The sequence below is a fragment of the Bos grunniens genome, chromosome 17 (genome assembly GCF_055505025.1).
Source record: "Bos grunniens cultivar Pamir isolate PY7600 chromosome 17, Bosgru_T2T1.0, whole genome shotgun sequence".
NCBI lineage: Eukaryota > Metazoa > Chordata > Mammalia > Artiodactyla > Bovidae > Bos > Bos grunniens.
Genome location: NC_141181.1, coordinates 43,973,332 through 43,994,193, shown reverse-complemented (window position 1 = coordinate 43,994,193; position 20,862 = coordinate 43,973,332). Strand labels below are relative to the sequence as shown.

Sequence of the window (20,862 nt, the reverse complement as noted above, 5' to 3'; positions counted from 1 at the left end):
ATCAAGGTGTCATGCTGTATGCGTAAACTTAAACAGTGATGTATGTCAATTATTTCTCAATAAAACTGGGGGAAAAAGAGAAAACAGGGAATGCTGGGGACAGGCCATAGACCTAATTAGGTAAAATATGTTTGGAATAGACAGGGCATGTGGAGAGCTCCTCACTCCATGGGCCTAAAGAGAAGAGCCACTGAAAGTCTTCATGGTGTGTCTTCCTCCTTCTATCAGTGTTCACAGTTTTATGCACATTCACTTAGCCTAGGAGATTGGGCATTGAAAAAATCAGATTCTGGCTCTCATAATTTATTGATGATTTTTAATTGACTCCACACCAACCCTTTGCCTTGTGAGAAACACTGAAGGACCACAGGCTGCTGACTTTTAGGACTGGAAGGAACTTCAGAGGTAACCTTGTTTAATTCCCAAGAAGGACCTGAGAGGCTAAGTGACTTGACTAAAGTCACACAGCTTTTGAAAGATATAGCAATTACTGCTGTCAGCAATATGGGCTCAACGGGCAAAGAAGAGACTTGAAGTTTGAAGAATGGATAAATTAGAATTGGCAGGAAGTTGAGGGAACTTATTTCAAATATAAGATAAGCACAGTAGTAGACTGGCTAGTGGCCTTTGAGATGGAAATATTTAATTACAGTCTCCCCGCTCCAGTCACCAGCAGCCAGCATTGACTAGGATGAGGGATGCAGCTCTTCCCAGGCAGTTGGTTGGTGTCAGTCTGGGAAGCGGTTGGCACCCTCATTTCCAAGGGCAGAGCACAGGGATGAGCAGATGGTGAGGTTGGGAACCTGGAGAGCGGCCATGCTTTCCCCAGGTCCTATCATTACCCTGTTGGCTTTATTATTTTGTTTGATAAATTCTGAATTCCTACAATGGAAGTCATGCACATATTGGAATCTCTTTTAAAAACATTCAGAATATCAAATATATGCGTTCTTATTTTCCTTTATTTAGGATAATGTGTGTCGTTTGTTTGCGGGCTCATAGCTTTGAGTGTGCTGTCATGTAGTAGAGAAAGCCAGGCTGAGGACTTCCAGGAAGCAAGAGGTCTGCCCTTGACCTGAAGAACCAGGACTCTTTCCCACAACTGAGGCCATTTTCATTCACATTTTAGTGAACATCCCAGGGCTGGGTACATTCATGCTGAATAGCAACCAAACTAGATTACTTCATCAGCTATTCAAACATCTAGGTGTCTTTGATTAAATAGGGCTTTTTAAAAAACTGATCTTTTTTAAGTGGACAGATTTAATGCTTAGCTTACTGTTCAGTTTCAGTCCCATCCGTAGCCCCAAAGAAGAGACTCCAGATAGCATTTGATGGCATCCTCATTCTTGTTTTTGATAATAAGATGTAAACTCCAGTTATGTTTTATGGGGGACAAGTATTATAGTTCATTATCCTTAGAAGATTTAGAGTGGGAGATGGCATTCCAGAGTCATGGAATCGTAGGTTACAAAGGTCTTATAGCTCATCTAGTGCAAACTTTTCATTTGTTTGAAGAAATTAAGACACGTAAAAGTTAGATCACTTGCTTTAAGATAACTAGGGGAGATGGAAAGGTCTCTGCACCTCATTCATAATCTGTTGCTCTTCTATTTTATTATTAGCTGATTTTTCATGGAAATTCTCCCCGATAATCCTGTAAGCTCCTCAAGCAGAGTGTTTTTAAAATAACTGCAGCATGATCTTAGCCACAGTTGTAGCAAATCAGAACCCATTCCCTGAACTAAATTGAGTCACATATGCTTATATGAGGGCTTCTCAGGTGGCACTAGTTATACAGAACCCACCTGCCAGTGCAGGAGACATAAGAGATGCGGGTTCGGTCCCTGGGTTGGGAAGATCCCCTGGAGGAGAACATGGCTAACCCACTCCAGTGTTCTTGCCTGGAGAATCCCGTGGACAGAGGAGCCTGATGGGCTACAGTTCCTAGGGTCGCAAAGAGTCAGACACGGGGCTGAAGCGACAGCACAGCACACAGCAGCACACGCTTCTGTGAAGGATATTATCCCAAATCACACACCTTGTGAGATGAAGGGGGCTTGAAGGAACTCCTGAAGTCTCTGAAGGTGTTGTGGAATATTGGGTTGCAAGAAGAAAAAAAGAAGTAGTATTCCATTATGCTTATGAGCTAAAATTTCCTTGGTCTAGAAGAACATGAAGAACTATAGAAAACATTCCATCCCAGGTCCTGCCATACTCAAAACCTTTCAATGACTTTTCTTCGCTCTTACATAAAAATAAGCTTTCTTAATGTAGTCTCTAGGCAAAAAGAAAAAATGCAGAAAAGTTAAAAATCATCTGAAGTAGCCACTAATCCATAAACCAGACCTATGAAATTCCATTCAGAGTGTTCCCAGCAATACTGGATGAAATGGCAGTTGTACCTGAAGTGTTAATATACTGGTATCCTCCAGGGCCATCCTGCAGTCGTTGATTCTGTATCCTAAGGCGTGAGATCTCAGGGAAGTTGAGTCCTGCTCCTGACATTCTTGTGATCTACATCATCTCAGGGTGTAGGCTCAGGATGTGTTCGAGAAGCCTTAGCACCAAGGTAGGAAGCTCTAGGCACCAGCAGCCTTTACCAATAAATGTTTTGTCTGAAAAACTTGTGGGTTTTGTTTTGTCTTATCTTGAATTTATAACAGTTTCCAGAGGAGCAATGGTGTATGATGAAAGCAGACACCAAAGCCTGTTAAGCTGTAATATCACTAACGTATGCGGCTACAGCTTGGCTAGGACTTCAGAACTTTTTACTTAAAAAAAGCAAATTCTTTTTTAAAAAAAGTTTTATTGGAGTAGAGTTGACTTACAATGTTGTGCTAGTTTCAGGTGTACAGAAAAGTGAGTCAATTATACATATACTTATATTCATTCTTTTTTCAGGTTCTTTCCTCTTATAGGCTATTACAGAATATTGAGTAGAGGGCCCTAAGCTATACAGTGGGTCCTAAGTTCTGATTCAGCATAGAAAGTCAGGAAGACACCTGTTCTAGGAAGTCCAGCAATGAGAGAGGGACCATTTGTCCTTTCTTACAATGACAGCATATATGTTAGGAGGAAAGGACAAGAAAAAGAAGTTTCTGGTGGCAGTGGGAAGGAAATGAAAGACCAGGAAGAATACAGACTGAGAATGGTAAAAACGTGTCCTAGTGTTTAACCAAAAGGTCAAGAGGAGAGAGGATGGTGATATTTCCACTAGTACTTGAGGTGAGGAAGGAGAAAGTCTTCAGGGGCAGAAATGGATGGATTTTCTTTCCTTGTTGCCCATCCCAAGTTCCTGGTCAGAGCCATAAATCATGTATAAGCAAATGTAATTAAAATTATTTTAACTTGAAATAATATAAATTGTGTTTTTGAGCAAGCTGCAATGGTAACATCTCTGTACTGAGTTATATTGCTTCACTGATACACATGTTACAGACTAAGCCTTCAGGACTTGGAATGGCTGACAGGGGAGATGATGTGCATTCATTCCTTTCTTCCTTCATTCCATCAGTATGTAGGTAGCATCTCCTGTGACCAGGTACTTTCTAGGTGCCCAACATGCGGTGGTGAGCTAAACAGATCTTCCCTGTCCTTTTGGAGTCTCTATTCTAGTGGAGAAGACAGAAAATAAGAAAAAAAAAATGTCAGGTTGCAAATGCTTGAAGGACAACCAAGATCTTCTGTGCAGGCAGTGACCATCATGTCACTGATGACCCCTCTTCCAGATGGCTCAGTTGTAAAAAATCTGCCTGCCAACATGAGAGTTGTGGGAGACGCAGCTTCTGTCCCTGGGTGGGGAAGATCCCCTGGAGGAGGAAATGGCAACCCACTCCAGTATTCTTTCTTGGGAAATCTCATGGATAGAGGAATCTGCCAGGCTACAGTCTGTCGGGTCACAAAGAGTCAGATGTGACTGAGCATGCACGCATGCACACACTTTCTGTCTGATTAGGTTTTAGAGAAGGGCAAAACTCCCAGCAACCCAGAGTTTCATGGGCTTTCATCCACAAAGACTTGCTGGTGTTCGTGATTCCAGAGTCACTCTCTATGAAGTCAAAGACCCTTGATGGGGTGAAGCTGACACTGGCAGTCTTATATATAACTGATGGAGTGACAATGGCTACAAACTCTTATGAAATTGATCTGGAAAGAGCTACTGGAAATCCATAGATTTTAAGGATTCCACTTAAAAGAATATAACCTACAGAAATAAAAAGCAATACATAAGAATAAGAAAAAAACAGCAAAAAAATGCCCTTGAAATATTGAAGCCTTCTTAAGCAGCCTAGGCTGTCTGCTTCTGCTTCCTTTAGGGTCTCAAGTCTAATGTTTCCTTCTTCCTTCCTTTCCCAGACCTGCTCTCTGCCTGCCAGGCAATCACCCTTTGCCACAGGGTGCTGGGCCCTTGCTCAGAATCTGCCTGCTGGCCCAGCACCCTCCAGCCCTTCTGTCTCTCGCTCCTTATCTAAACCATCAGAAAAATTGTTATATGGGTAAATTTAAGTTCTATTTTATTTCTTTTCAGCACTTATATTGTCTTTCAAGAAATTTCACATTTAAATTCTACTAATATATGCTCTTTAGAAACCAAAAGTTCTTTTCATAATTTCATTAAAACAGAATCTTGGTCGATTTTGCTTGACTTTACTGTCTTACAAGAGGGATATAAATAGTTCTTAAGGAAAAAGGAATTTCACAACTTGGCACAGAGCCAGAGAATTCTCCACTGTCCTCTGGATAAACTACAGAAGGTGGCTGTATACACATGCAGATACATAGAACTTTTTTTTTTTTTTATGGAATGTAAAGAAGTTACCAATGATTTACTTTCCACTTATTAACTGGTTAGGGAGAGCAAGCTGCTAAGAGATATTAATTATCAACCAGTATTTAAAACTATGCAGGCTTACATACAAGTATTTTGCAATCTAGGAAGATTCATGAGATACTCAGAAATCAGTAAAAGAGAAGAACACTGTTAAGTATTTTGTGAAGATTGTTTGTTCAAGGAAAAGAAATGAGTACAAGTTTGGGGAAATCCAAGATTTGTTTCAGTCAGTAATCAACTGAACTCGGTGACAGATTGGATTTAAGGGATAAAAGAAAGGGAAGAGACAGATGCTTGGAGTTTCTAGAGAAGGAAGAGACAGGAATGATACATGAGCAGAATGTGAGGTTGTGGGAGGGTGGAGGATCTCAGCATAGGGTAGGGGGCTGCTATGGGTCTGTGGAAGGAAAGAGGGTCTCCTGGCTTGAGCCCCGTTGAGACTGAAGTCCTGGCTGCACGTCCAAGGGATTTCCTGACCTGGAGGAAGGGGTGCCTGACTTCACCAAACTGAGTCTCTTGTGTGATTCCAGCTCGGTGGCTGTTGGAGCCACCCACCAGGGACACAGCTCACATCCAGATTCAAGTCAGTCTGAGTGGTTGGCTTCTTCCCAAATGTGAGAGCTGTTGAAAATCAGTCCTCTTTTCCACAGGGGTAGTTCAACTACACTTGTCTTTAAAGTAGCAATGCTTCTGCTTCTTCCTGACAAGCTCTCAGAAGAAATTTTTGTGAAATACGTGTCTTCAAGAAAATGATTATTTAAGGGAGTGTTTAAAACTTTTCTTTTCAATTTTCAGTTTGAGCGTCTGAACCTTGCCCTTCAGAGAACATTGGCAAAACACAAAATAAAGGAAAACAGGTAAATTGAATCATTTCAGTTGCATGAATCTCCTGTTACAATCACTGTCACAGCTTCTAATAACCAGCGCTTAGTGGTGTCTCGCATATATGAATCACTTTGGTATGTAGGAACTGGGCTAAGCATTTGAGCTGCCACTAATCTGAAAGGAAATGTGTTCATTTTTCACAGTTCTTATGTCACTAAGCTCAGGTTTCTATAAAATGTCTAGAATTTTATAGCTGTTTAGGAAATGACAGAATGGAGTTTCAAGCCTGGGTTTTTCAGAGCCCGTGATTTTAACCATGTTACCCTGTGCTTCTCCATTTAGTAAACTCCCAAAAGGCCTATTCTTTTCTGCTAGGGTGTAATTTCTGAAATATTTAACAAAGTTAAGGCATAGATCAGAGCAGACTCCTGCTTGAAGAACAGTGCCAAGAATCTGGGGCTAGGTCCCAGTGCAGCCTGCCTGTCCCTTTGCCCCAGCCTAAGCCACAATTTTTTAAAATTAATTAACTTATTTTAATTGGAGGCTGATTATTTTACAATATTGCACAGGTTAAATTTTTAGCTCCCACATCAGCAGGGAAGGATGTGGGAGTAAGAGGTGGGCAACTCAGGAGTGGGGCAGCAGCTGGATCAGTCCTTAGGGAGGTGTTTTGGTCTTTTCCTAACTAGCTTGGTTATACCGATTATACTGATATTCAAATACCTATTCCATTTGTACTTTTTCTTCTACTTTGTCTTTGAAACTTTCTTTAAGAAAGCTTTCTGTAGCAGTTTCATATATAAGGTGAATTAAAAACAAACAAACAAACCCTGATTTTTAGAGTTCATTTTACAAATACATCTTGGCACATTTACTGTTGGTGGAAAACTTGATTTGGCTTTGTTTTGGTTTCCCAGAAATTGAAGGATTATTTGCTGTGTAAATACTACAATAAACACTTGCATTCAAATTTCAGAATTGAATTTGCAACTTTTGCAAACCAGTACCTTTGTCAGGAATATTTTATACATTTATCCATCTGCTGCTCAGGAGGGGATCATCTGCTCTGTGCGTTTTCTGGGCTTAATTTCACTCGCTGACTAACTGGTCCCAGGCTTCAGGCAGCAGGCAAGCCAAGAAGGGGTCAGAGACAGATCCAAAGAGAGTGTGAATCTATGTGTCTGACAGAAGCTGTGTTTGCAGAGTGATATGGACAGCATTCCAGAAGCCTCTGACCTTAATTCTCAGTCCGGCTGATAAGATAGCCAGCAAGTCCTGGAGCTGTGCTACTCTGTCTGTCTGCCTGAGGCCTTGGCAGCCAGTTGACTCAGAATTTATTCCCAGGGCTTGGTGTCCTGAAATGTGCCTAAGCTCGATGCTGATATTCAATTAGGATGTGTTCCCAGCGATGGAGCTCCTGAAAAAAAAAAAAACAAACCTCAAAACTTAAAAAAATGATTTTATTTGAAATTTTGAAAAATCTTTTTACCTCTTCTTTGACTTCTTAAAGCATTATCATACTGTTAAAGTGTCCTAATGATTATACCACTGTTGAAATAAGAAGAGGGACTTTTTCTCTTATGAGACTGCCTGCTGATAATGCCAAATGGCTTCTCTCTGCTTTGTTTCTTTAGTTCTTGGCTATGTGGGGCCTTTTTCCCCATCTTTCTGGCAGGTTGGCTGCCATTTCTACTGAGGGCACTGTGCTGACTGCTGAGGGGAACTTCACTTTCCCACCCACCGCCATTTTTAAAATTTTAAATTTATTTATCTTTAAATTGAAGGATAACTGCTTTACAGAATTGTGTTGGTTTCTGCCAAACATCAACATGTATCAGCCATAGGTATATATACGTCCCCTCCGTCTTGAACCTCCCTCCCATCTTCCTCCCTCTCCCACCCCTTTAAGTTGTTACAGAGCCCTGATTTGAGTTCCCTGAGTCATACAGCACACCCACCACCATTTTTAAGTGAATGAGTTTTATTCAGTCATTATGATACCCTTTTGGGTTGGTTTTGAGCTTTTGCTTTTATCTTTTCCTAGGACCTTTTGATCACATCATGTGTGAATTCATGGCTGGTGTATGTGTGCCTGTGTGTATAACATACTTACATTTGCTGGTGTACATGCAGACATACACCTTATTTTTAAATTTTTTGAAGGTAAAGTTAAGGAACTTAATTTGAATGGCACTGTATGATGTCCATGGGGTTGCTACAAGTCGGACATGACTGAGCGACTTCACTTTCACTTTTCACCTTCATGCACTGGAGGAGGAAATGGCAACCCACTCCAGAATTCTTGCCTGGAGAATCCCAGGGACGGAGGAGCCTGGTGGGTTGCCATCTATGGGGTCGCACAGAGTCGGACACGACTGAAGTGACTTAGCAGCAGCAGCAGCAGCAGCAGTGTGATGTTTGACTTAGCTAAGCTTTGCTGGGAATTGGCAGAAGAGTCCTCTGAGCAGCTTTAGGCTAATTCTTCAAAAAAAAAAAAGTTGCTTAAATGAGAAGAAGGAACAAATCTGGAGACTGACTAATATAGTATATAACAAGGGGTTGGGGGTATCTAATTCAAACTAGATGTAATATCATAGCCTGATCCCCAAGTTATTTAGATAAGAATATATTTCTGACTGTTGTTGTTCAGTTGCTAAGTCATGTCCAACTCTCTGTGACCCCATGGACCGAAGCACTCCAGTGCTTCAGACTGAAGCACTTCCCTCTCCCTATCTCCCAGACTTTGCTCAAACTCATGTCCATTGAGTCGGTGATGCCATGCAACCATCTCATCCTTTGTTGCCCACCTTCTCCTCCTGCCCTCAGTCTTTCCTGGCATCAGGGTCTTATTCCAATGAGTTGGCTCTTTGCATCAGGTGGCAAAGAGTATTGGAGCTTGAGCATCAGTCCTTCCAATGAATGTCCAAGGTTGATTTCCTTTAGGATTGACTGGTTTGATCTCCTTGTAGTCCAAGGGACTCTCAAGAATCTTCTCCAGCATCACAATTTGAATGCATCAATTCTTTGGTGCTCAGCCTTCTTTATGGTGAAACTCTCATATCCAAACATGACTACTGGAAAAACCATAGCTTTGACCAGATGGATCTTTGTCCGCAGAGTGATGTCTCTGCTTTTTAGCATGTTGTCTAGGTTTGTCATAACTTTTCTTTCAAGGAGCAAGCATCCTTTAATTTCATGGCTGCAATCACTGTCTGCAGTGATTTTGGAGCCCAAGAAAATAAAATTTGCCATTGTTTTCACTTTTCCCCCATCTATTTGCCATGAAGTGATGGAACCAGATGCTATGATCTTAGTTTTTTGAATGTTGAGTTTTAAGCCAGATTTTTCACTCTCCTCTTTCACCCTAATCAAGAGGCTCTTTAGTTCCTCTTTACTTTCTGCCATAGAGTGGTATCATTTGCATATTGGAGGTTGTTGATATTTCTCCCAGCAGTCTTGATTCCAGCTTGTGATTCATCCAGCCCAGCATTTCACATGTTGTACTCTACACATAAGTTAAATAAGCAGGGTGACAACATACAGCCTTGACATACTTGTTTCCCAATTTTGAACAGTCTATTGTCCCATGTTATAAGCAGTATACCTTTATGTGATCAAGTAGCCAGTGGGATGATTTTCCTTGTCAAGAATTTTTTCTTTTGAAGTTTCTCTACATGTATCATGCTTTATTGAAATCTGTTTGATATAGTATTTTCAACTTATGCCTATTTGTGATCTTGGCTTGTCTAATAGCAAACTGAACCACAAAATAACTTGGGTATCTTTTAATATGCTTTAGTAGTTTTGTAAATTTGATTTTAATCAGTTATCACTATCAGAACTCATCAAAAAAACAATTAAGCAAACATGAATCAACAAGTTGTCCAGTTGAAATTACAAAATCCTATCAGTCAAAATGTATGCTATTATCATATATCATTAATCATATATATTAAATTATATTGATTATTATTAATATATAAGTATATTATAAACATGTGTTACTTAAAGCAGTTCAGTAATTTAATAAGGAATAAATTTATTTAGTTACTAATTTTATATTAGATCAAGGATAAAAGTTTAATGTGATGATGCCTGATAGTTACATATATAGAACCTAAAACCTAAAAGTAGCACGTACTGTGTATTTGCTTTAAAAAATAAATAAGGACTTACTTAGAAGTGAAATCCATCAGTAGGTAGATTTTTCTTCTTGGTTGTTTTATCAGAAAAGCCCATCCTGATTTATTATCATCCTTGGCCATTTGTACCATTGGGTTTTCTGCCAGCACAAACCTTTGTACTATTAGCTTATATGAAGTTAGTCTCAAGGGTAGATATGCTTTATGAAAAGTGATGAAATAGTCTAGGTCATGTATATTTGGGGGTTTTCCAACGTTGATTTGGTTTGTACATGTCACTGCTCCTATCCTTTAAACTCGACAGTCAAGATTTGCCTCTACAAAGAAGGTAATTTAAATTATTTTCTGTCAGCATTTCTGTATGTTATAATCTGAAATTTTAGCATTCATTTGTCAGTTTATAATTTAAGATATTGAAATAATTTCAGGAAATCTTTGGAAAGAGAAGACTGTGAAAAAATAATTGTGGACCAAGCAATTGCAGCAGGTAATAGAATTAAATATATGAAATTAGAAAATAATTTGCTTATAGAACTATTTCACCTGTAAAGTAAAATTTTCTATTCCTAGAAAATATTTACCTGGAGAACTAATATTTTCTTTAAAATATTCATGTTTATTTGTTGGTAACATCCAATGTGAAATGTTAAATATCATGTTTTGTGTTAATGTAAAGAATTACTCTTTTTCATACTTATACCTTTGTTTGACCTCAAATGTTTCCTCTTCTTACAATGTTTATTTGCTGAGAAGTAGATAAAGCTGCCTGGCAGGCTGATTTATAGACATTCATATGCTTTGGTCTTGAACTTGGTAACTAAGTGTCCTTCATTTATGCGTGAAAAGTTCTACTCAGCATAGTAATATAAGTAAGTTTTTAAAGGTTGGAAGCAATTATGAGAAATATGTGAGCAGTGCTTACATATTAATACTTAGTTTGCCAGAATCAAGCAGATGAGTGACTTTGTCATACTGTCCTTTTCAAAGTTCGAGTATGTGGACCAACTGGTGAGGGTTTTTTTGAAGTAGATTTGAAGAATTTGCTTCTGCTGCTGCTGCTGATGACTGACTTGCACTGAACCCTCTCTCTGGGTCAGGCACAATTCTAACATGGCCCACAAACACCACAGCAGTGCTGTGAACAGGGCATCCATGTTTCCCCTACGTTATAGATGAGGAGAGTGTGGTACAAAGAGTTTAAAGAATAAAGGAGACTAGTGAAGGAAAAGTTGTGGAAAGTAAATGATATATTCCCAACACATTTTCATTCAGGTAACATTAAACAACAAGAATGCTATTTTGCTCAAAAATAATAATAATAATATTTACTACTATTATAATATATTACTTTATATCATCTCAAGAAAAATGACAAAATTGAATTTCACCACCAGTGATATAAATTAATTCTATATCTGATGCTTATATTCCAAGGGGGCTAGTTAGTACCCCTTCACAACATGTGCCACTGTTTCTGATGTTAACAAGGTGGGAAAACTTTTGAAAGAGACTTAACCCTGTGATTCCAATTGCTCTTTTATAGTTAAGTTTCAGGGTGATAAAAAGTCATATACTCAATTGATCATTCTTTCATAATTAACCAATTCGGGTGTATATTTGGAGTTACTTGAATTTTAGAAATGAATTTATGCAGATAATTTTAACAAAAATGATTAATTTTGGTTGGAACTCTTATAGCAGATATAAAGCAAGCTAAATTGTCAGATACGGTGGTATTAAAAATAGTAGTAAAAATACAGCTCTGCCAAGATGATGCATATGATATGGCAGAAAAATGTGTTCTATGCTTTCAGGAGTTCCAGTGGAGATCATCAAAGAATCTCTTGGTGAGGAGCTTTTTAAAATATGTTATGAAGAAGATGAATACATCCTAGGTGTGGTTGGAGGAACCCTGAAAGATTTTTTAAATAGCTTCAGCACCCTCCTGAAACAGAGCAGCCACTGTCAAGAAGCAGAAAAGAAGGGCAGGTTTGAGGACGCATCCATCCTATGCCTGGATAAAGATCCCGATGTCTTATATGTTTACTATTTCTTCCCCAAGAGGATCACTTCCCTGATTCTCCCCGGCATCATTAAGGCAGCTGCTCGCATACTGTATGAGATGGAAGTGGAGGTTTCCTCGACGCCTTCTCGCTTCCATCAGGACTGCCGTGAGTTCGTGGACCAGCCCTGCGAGCTCTACTCCGTCCACATCAGGAGCGCCCGGCCGCACCCGCCCCCTGGGAAACCCGTGTCCTCGCTGGTCATCCCCGCCTCGCTCTTCTGCAAGACCTTCCCTTTCCACTTCATGCTTGACAGAGATATGAGCATCCTGCAGCTCGGCCACGGCATCAGGCGGCTGATGAGCAGGAGAGACGTGCAAGGGAAGCCTCATTTTGATGAGTACTTTGAGATCCTGACCCCCAAAATCAGCCAGACGTTCAGCGGCATTATGACCATGCTGAACATGCAGTTCCTGGTGCGAGTGAGGAGGTGGGACAACTCCGTGAAGAAATCTTCCAGGGTAAGAAGAAAAGTTGTCCTGTTGTGATATGGATTCAATGATTTCACTTTTAAAGACTGGGTGTGAAAAATGTAAAAATATACCGTATCACTTCACAATATTTTAAACATTTTTTAATGTGGACCATTTTTAAAGTCTTTATTGAATTTGTTACAGTGTTGCTTCTACTTTTTGTTTTTTGGCTTTTTGGGTGAAGGGAATGTGGGATCTTAGTTCCCCGACCAGGGGTCAAATTTGCAGAGTCTTAACCACTGGACTGCCAGGGAAGTCGCCAGAATTTTTAATAAAATATTTCTGTTTAAAATAATTCTAAAATACTTTGAAGGCTTAAAACAAGATTCTTTGTGCATTCATTTGCTTGCTTACTTAAGGCATTACTTCACAAATATTTTTTGAACGCAGTCTACCTTTTAAAATCTTTGTGTGCTGTGCTGTGCTAAGTCATTTCAGTGGTGTCCGACTCTTTGCAACCCTATAGACTGTAGCCTGCCAGATTCCTCTCTCCATGGGATTCTCTAAGCGAGAGTATTGGAGTGGGTTGCCGTGCCCTCCTCCAACGGGATCTTCCCGGCCCAGGGATGGAACCCATGTCTCTTACATCTCCTGTATTGGCAGGTTGGTTTTTTACCACTAGCGTCACCTGGAAAATATTTATGGAGTATTTTATAGCTGAATTACAAAAATACTTATGTAAAAATATGGCTTCGATCATCACAAAATAGCTGACTTAATTTGGATAATAAGAGGAATTCTACAACAAAGAAACAAAAATGACTTGTTTCTTAGAGGAGGCAACTAAATGGATTCTTAAGTCAATATTTAATAGACATGGAAAAAATCAATAACTTGTTTGATTAACTGTTAGAAAATGTGGGAGAAAGTGTTCTGCTCTCATCTCATAGTAGAGAACCATGCGTGATTTAGAAAAGAAGTTTGGAAACCACAGTCAGTAGTATAACTGAGCTCATAGAAAGGCTCACAACGCACCTCTCTTCTGGACAAGTTAACCCAGAAGACAAACCATCTGTCCTCCCAGATGGAAACAGCTTTATTACTTTTTGTCATAAGCACAGTACAACTAAATGTTTAAAAATAGGTACTACTTTTAAGATGTCCATTGCAAAATCAAAAACATTATGTACATTTTTGTTTAAAACAAAAAAGCCACTTTTTACAGTTCTTTTTTAATCAGTAAATGATATCTGTGTGTATTCTTCCATGTCATTAGACACCAGTCTCTTTCATGATGGGATAGGCCGTGTCGTATCCCATTGTGTGGTCGTCCTGAACTTTGGTTAACCATTCACTGTTGAAGGACGTCCAGGCTGCTTTTGTGGCTCTGTTTCGTTAACACGTATGTACACATCTGTCTCCTTCACACATGTGAGCTTGTGACCCAGAATGAAAACGTGAAGCCCCCTCCCCCAGGGGTCCTGTGCACCCTTCTGCTGATGGCTGCTGCTGAGAGAATGTTGGAGCAGAAGCATCAGTGTAGCACGCAGTGAGAAAGCCTTGAAGCAAGAATTTGGGGCATTGTTGATTGAAAAATCATATTTTCTGTGTAATCTGTGATACTGGGAAAGATTGAGGGCAGGAGGAAAAGGGGGCAACAGAGGATGAGATGGTTGGAAGGCATCACCAACTCAGTAGACATGAGTTTGAGCAAACTCTAGGAGACAGTAGAGCACAAGGAAGCCTGGTGTGCTGCAGTTCATGGGGTTACAAAGAGTTGGACATGACTTAGCAACTGAACAGCAACAATTCTCCAGTATATTCTCCAGATGTATGCATGCATTTTAGAGCTCATAGTAAATTGAAACCGTAAGAGAGCCTATTGTTTTTGTCAACAAGTAGAAAAAGCTCAAGTTTAAAAACAAAGGTGGGGTGGGGGGACTAAGATCCTGCAAGGTGTGTGACTTATTCAAAAAAAAAAAAAGAAGGGATTATCACTGTTCCTGTTTCCTCACTTTTTGTCTGTTGGGAACGTGAATAAGCCACAAAGCTTGGTCCTCCTTTTACACAGGTGATGGACCTCAAAGGCCAGATGATCTACATGGTGGAGTCCAGCTCCATCCTGTTCCTGGGCTCACCCTGCGTGGACAGACTGGAAGACTTCACGGGCCGAGGGCTGTACCTCTCCGACATCCCCATCCACAACGCGCTGCGGGATGTGGTGCTGATTGGGGAGCAGGCCAGGGCCCAGGATGGCCTGAAGAAGAGGCTGGGCAAGCTGAAGGCCACGCTGGAGCAGGCCCACCAGGCCCTGGAGGAGGAGAAGCGGAAGACGGTGGACCTGCTGTGTTCCATCTTCCCCAGCGAGGTGGCGCGGCAGCTGTGGCAGGGCCACGCTGTGCAGGCCAAGCGCTTCGGCAATGTCACCATGCTCTTCTCGGACATCGTGGGGTTCACGGCCATCTGTTCCCAGTGCTCCCCGCTGCAGGTCATCACCATGCTCAACGCACTCTACACCCGCTTTGACCGGCAGTGTGGAGAGCTGGATGTCTACAAGGTAGGGGGCCAGGCCCTGGACGGGGAGAGTTGGGCATTGGGCCAGGAGCCTGTCCTGGGAGCAGACATCCTGCCTTCGTTGTATGGGTGTCTTCTGGCTCTGAATCTGCTCAGAGATGATTATTCCAGAAAGGACAGCCACTGTGTCTTTTCACAGAATGCAGGGTGACAGCAAGAGAGTGGGCTGCCAGACCCTCAGAAAGGTGACGTTTTAAAGTCAGTGAGCCTGACACTTGGACTGTGAAAACTGAGATGAATTGGTTTGGTTTTGTTTTCTGTTTGTTTTTTTTTTTAAGTATTGATTTTTTTTTTTTTTGGCTGCTCTGGGTCTTATTTGCAGAATGTGGGATCTAGTTCCCTGATCAGGGATTGAACCTGGGCCCCCTGGATTGGGAGCTTGGAGTTATAGCCACTGGACCACCAGGGAAATACCAAGACGGACTGTTAAGCCTGAGATGTTTCAAAGAGGGAGGATGTAGCCTTTCCATCTGCAAAAGTAAAGAAGCAGGGGGATTACATCAATTGTCTTCCAACACATTCATTCAGCATAGAGTAACAGGATGCTTTTAACGGCCAGGGGACAGAAACTCAAATCACCTGCTTGTCTGGTGACCAAGGGCAGGAGACGGCCTGTCTTCAAATCTCGTTTTCTGCCTTGTTTGCTTTGTAAGCAGAGAAAGTTAAACAACCTTTCCCATTTCTGAAACAGAGGATATAATATCCATTCACAGAGTTAATATGCACGAATAACATGCTTTATGTCCTGTAATCTTCATGAACGGAGCTCTGATAAAGATTACGGTAAAAAAAATATCTGTTATTCATCAGCCAGCAGGGTTGACTGAGTGCCTGCAGGGTACCAGGCATCATTCTAGGCTCTGGGGATGTAAAGAGATTGTCCCGGAAACATAATAAACTATTTTTAATGTAACTATTGTTAATAAGGGGCTTCCCAGATGGCACTAGTGGTAAAGAACCTACTTGCCAATGCAGGAGACATAAGAGATGTGGGTTTGATCCCTGGGTTGGGAAGATCCTCTGGAGGAGGAAATGGCAACACACTCTAGTATTCTTGCCTGGAGAATCCCATAGACAGAGGAACCTGGCAGGCTATAGTCCATGGGGTCGCACAGAGTTGGACTCGACTGAAATGACTTAGCACGCATTATTAATAAGAGAACCAATGAAGAGATTCTGACTGTTTCTTTAGAAGTAAAACATTTTCTTACTGATTTAATGTTTCTTACATATTTCTCAGCATTGGCTTGAAGAATAAAGCGTGCTTCTCATTTATGTGGCTTGAATCATGTTTTAATTTGCCACATAAAAAACTGACATTTCAGAGCTTAACCTAACATGAAAAAAATAAATGATTAAAGAGGAAACAAAAATTATTTATGGGACAACGTAAGCCCTGCTTGGTTCCAGTCTAGATGCTCACGGTGAAACTTTCTCTTTAAAACATTTCTAACAGGAAATTCCAGACAGAGCTGTGTTTCCCTTGGGAAAAAAGAGGTCCATGTATAATTACAGATAAAATAATTGGCTTCAGTTAGGTTAAGCTGGATGGCCTCTTGTGGAATTCACTGTATTTATTTGTAGACAGCTGATGTCTTGAGAAGGTCTCCTCTCAGAACTGTGAGGAGGTCTCGCTCTCCTCTGCAAACTGTCCAGCTGCTCACAGAAGCCGCCCACTGCTGCATGGTGCTCCCTGCTGAAATGTTTAAAACTGTTGTCACTCCTCTCTAGCGTTCAGAGCCTTACTCCTCATGGTGAGGATGGGGCGCAGAGTCCCCTGGGGACCCAGCTGCTGTCCCAGCCGGTGAGTCTGTGTCCTCGCTTCACCTGCTGTTCACGTCAACGCTGTGTGGAAACACTGGAGATGCTGTGAATAAACGGGGAGGGGGCCTCCCCTCAGAATACACTTAGGATACAGAGTGTGTTCCCATCACTGGCTCACCTGTGCCTGGCTGGCTTGTTTATCCCAGCCCCGAATTGGACCAGGACTCCGTTCAGTTTCATTTTCTTTCTTTCATTCTTTTGGTCATTTTCCTGCTTGTTTGATTATTTATCTAGTGGTTTAGAATATCCTTACTGGTCCTCCAGAGTTTGCCAGCGTGGTGGGGGGCAGAGTCCAGTCCCTGTGATAAGAGCCCCAGAGCAGGGAGGGAGCCAGGGAGGGACACACAGATAGAGGACAGGATAGATTCCCTGTGACGCTGGGGACATCATGCCACGCTTGCCAGCGCAGGGGCTCCAGCAGGGCTGAGGGGGCCTCTCCCCCTACTGAGTAGCTCTTTGAGCCCTGTGACAGGTTAGCGCCTAGGCTGAGTGCATCTCCGTGTGTGTGGCCAAGGTGATACTGTCGGATGCCAGGCTCGCTCACTGGTGAATATCCTGGGCCCCAGTGGTGGAGGAGTTGATGAGACAGCAGACTCAGGGAGCTCGCTTTCCACCAGGAAAACAGACAACAAAGGCGTGAATTCACAGTACCCCAGTTGGTGTGCTCTCTCTGGAAGGAAATAGAGCAGGTGCAGGGGAGCCAGGGATTTCACGGAAGTGGCTGGAATCACCTTCCTTGCAAGGTGAGTTTTAGCAGAGCCTGAGGAAACCAAGGACGTGCCTAGTGGTCACCTGCAGGAATACTGATCTAGACAAAGGAATAATAAACATTTGCAATGTTTGAGGGAAAACAGGAGGCCAGCAGCTTGGGACAAAGTGAGCAAGAAAGAGAATAAGGAGAAGGATCAGGATCAGGGGCAGTAGAAAGGCAGGACAGGAACTTTGGGGGCAGCTTAAGGGCTCTGGCATTTCTTCTGAGTGAAATAAGCAATTGCTGATGCTGTCCCCCTTTCTCTTCTCTCTCACCTTCACCCCTCCAGATTGCCAGCTTTGGATCAGAACAGTGATATGATCTAGGTTACAATAAGAATTTGGAGGAGAAAAATGCACCTATTACAATTTGGTAGCTAATTTGTGGATTTAAATGAACTGTTAGTTTTCTATATTCAGCATGACAACTGAAAATCACTCGTAACAACAGCAATCATGACAATGATAATAACTGATCAATACATGAAATTCACAGAAGAGATTGATTTCCGATAACTTTCCAATCACCATTGTCTCTGCCTCCTGTTTGACATCTTAGTCTCTGTACTTTATGATTAATATTCATGTAGACAGTTTATCATTGCTATGACAGCACCAAAAGTTCTTTGAAAAGTTGCAATGTCAGTTTTAACCTTAACTATATTCATAGGACCTTGATTCAGTAGTGACTTTGTTCAAAGCACTGTATTTTATGCTGAGAGGATATTATCACCCAATATCTCAAACGTATTATAATAGATTCAAAGTAAGTCATTTGCTTCTACAAAGTCCATTTTACATGGTGTGGGAAGAAAGAGGTGCAGGGATATGGGGGAATCAGTGGCAAGTTTGGGAGCAGACACCCCTCCTGACACTGTATTCACAGCAGGGTGCTGCCTTTCAGCTTAGAAACCTTGTGAGTTTCCTGGAAAGAAAAACCTTTTCCAAGAGTCTGTGATTGACTCTGATGTTCCATTGGCCCATGAAGCTGAGATTTCTGCTTCATGATGTAATTTCTGCTGTATGATGTACACTGTGATGCTTCCTGGATTTTTGTTGTTTTTTTTTTTGTAATGTGGAGAATCTGTTGTGCATAGGTGGAGACGATTGGCGATGCGTACTGTGTGGCTGGGGGCTTACACAAAGAGACTGACACCCACGCCGTTCAGATCGCGCTGATGGCCCTCAAGATGATGGAACTCTCTCATGAAGTCGTGTCTCCCCACGGAGAACCCATCAAGGTGAGCCTGCTCACGTGTTGTTCAGGAGATGTCACGAGAGTAAATGCTGGGTAGTTAGTCTTGCTGTATCTCACTGTTCTCTGAACCGTGGGTAGGCAAGGTGCCAGCGGGGAAGCTGGAAGAAAAGTCAAGGAGCTGTAGGAACTGCAGACATGTTTATTCTTTCCTGACTGGCACAGCAGCCATAGCAGCAGACAAGCTGTATTTTCTCATGGTTGACCCAGCGGACACAGCCATAACCGTGGCCATAACGCAGCCTCAAGGGCTTTTCAGGTGGATCTTCTATATGTTTACAGAACAGAAGTGGCCCGTGCCCAAGTGGGTACATTGTGACATGCATGCACAGTGCTATAAGTTAGCTCAGCTGTTACATAACCATGTATTTACAACACGTGGGGCCAGAGTGAGAGGCCATGGGGTGAGAGAGCCTGACCAGTACCTGCTTGGCTAATTAGCCTTTTCCCTACAGTTAGTTATCAGTAGAATGGTGCATCCATCAGGGTTTAGTTGCATAGAGTAGATCTCCAGCTCATTGAAGCATCAGAAAATCTGTAAGTGGCTTACAGATCACTAGGACCAAGGAAGCCATCCATGACTTGAGCTCTCAGAGAGTGGATCCTAAAGCCATGCTTCAGAACCATGGCTTCCTCTGTGATCTGGAAGCTGGTTCTAGAACCACACAGCCACAGCCAGGCAGCAAACCATTGTGCTCAGAAAGTAGCTGTCTCCACTACTGGCTGCACAGCAGAGTTGCACCCACTGTAATTGCATCAGCAACGTGGAAATCCTGCATCATGACTCACAAATTGAATGACTAGAAACCGGGCTCCCTGCTAAGCCTGGGAGACAGAGCACGCAGTCTTCTGCTGTGCTCACAAGGGAAGCTATAGGCAGAAATCCAGATTCCCAGAGCTTATGCAAGGGCGTCTGATTCACCAAAACCTCAGTACATCTAGAAACTTCGAGGGAGTTTGAAAAATGTAGTTTTGGGTTTTTTGAGCCCTGCAGGGGAGGAATTTAACTAGAATGAATGTGGACTGGGTAATCTAGTAATATTTTCCAGGACACATAAAATTCCAAAATTTCTAAATAAGCCAGATCCCAGAATAAGAATGTCTTATTGCAGATGATAAAATTAACGTGCCTGGCATAGATTTAATAGATAACACATGAACAGATATCTTTATTTGTCCTACTTGAAGTGAGTCTGCCACTTAACTTTTATAGAACAGTCCTCAATTGATGACCTTCAGAAATGAGCCTTTGAAATAATATGGAATCCTATCTGGCATGATATAAAATACAGAGAGAAGGAGGAAAAAGAAGTTTAGCCAGAGCTCTGGCTTATACCATAAAGAACCTGCCTGCAATTCAGGAGACCCAGGTTCAGTCCCTCGGTTGGGAAGATCCTCTGGAGAAGGGAACAGCTACCCACTCCAGCATCGTGCCTGGAGAATGCTATGGACAGAGGAGCCTGGCAGGCTACAGTCCATGGGGTCACAAAGAGTCAGACATGACTGAGCCATTAACTTTCACTTTCTTTTTCTCTCCAATGTTACTATCAATAGAAGCTGTATATGTAAGCCTTCACAACTATTTCTTAAGAGAATGGTCGTCCCAGTTATATGCTGATGTGTGACATGCTTCCCTAAAGTTAGTGGTGTAAAACCACAGAGCTTTTTTTTTTTTTTTTTTTTAAGCATTTTTATTTTATTTTATTTTTTTTCTAATTTTATTTTATTTTTAAACTTTACATAATTGTATTAGTTTTGCCAAATATCAAAATGAATCCGCCACAGGTATACATGTGTTCCCCATCCTGAACCCTCCTCCCTCTTCCCTCCCCATACCATCCCTCTGGGTCATCCCAGTGCACTAGCCCCAAGCATGCAGTATCGTGCATCGAACCTGGACTGGCAACTCATTTCTTACATGATATTTTGCATGTTTCAATGCCATTCTCCCAAATCTTCCCACCCTCTCCCTCTCCCACAGAGTCCATAAGACTGTTCTATACATCAGTGTCTCTTTTGCTGTCTCGTACACCGGGTTATTGTTACCATCTTTCTAAATTCCATATATATGCGTTAGTATACTGTATTTATGTTTTTCCTTCTGGCTTACTTCACTCTGTATAATAGGCTCCAGTTTCATCCACCTCATTAGAACTGATTCAAATGTATTCTTTTTAATGGC

General features: G+C 41.7%; 1 protein-coding gene across 15 annotated transcripts in view; it reads left to right on the top strand.

Moving 5' to 3' along the window:
- GUCY1A1 (guanylate cyclase 1 soluble subunit alpha 1) overlaps nt 1–20,862 on the top strand; it is a 66,434-nt gene that overhangs the window by 32,672 nt on the left and 12,900 nt on the right. For all 15 annotated transcript variants that reach the window (XM_086347007.1, XM_086347009.1, XM_086346999.1 and 12 more), the window contains 5 exons: nt 5,630–5,691; nt 10,230–10,288; nt 11,616–12,325; nt 14,349–14,834; nt 18,523–18,666. In XM_086347007.1, the coding sequence (XP_086203133.1) occupies nt 5,630–5,691; nt 10,230–10,288; nt 11,616–12,325; nt 14,349–14,834; nt 18,523–18,666 (1,461 nt within the window). The remainder of the gene's footprint in view (nt 1–5,629; nt 5,692–10,229; nt 10,289–11,615; nt 12,326–14,348; nt 14,835–18,522; nt 18,667–20,862) is intronic.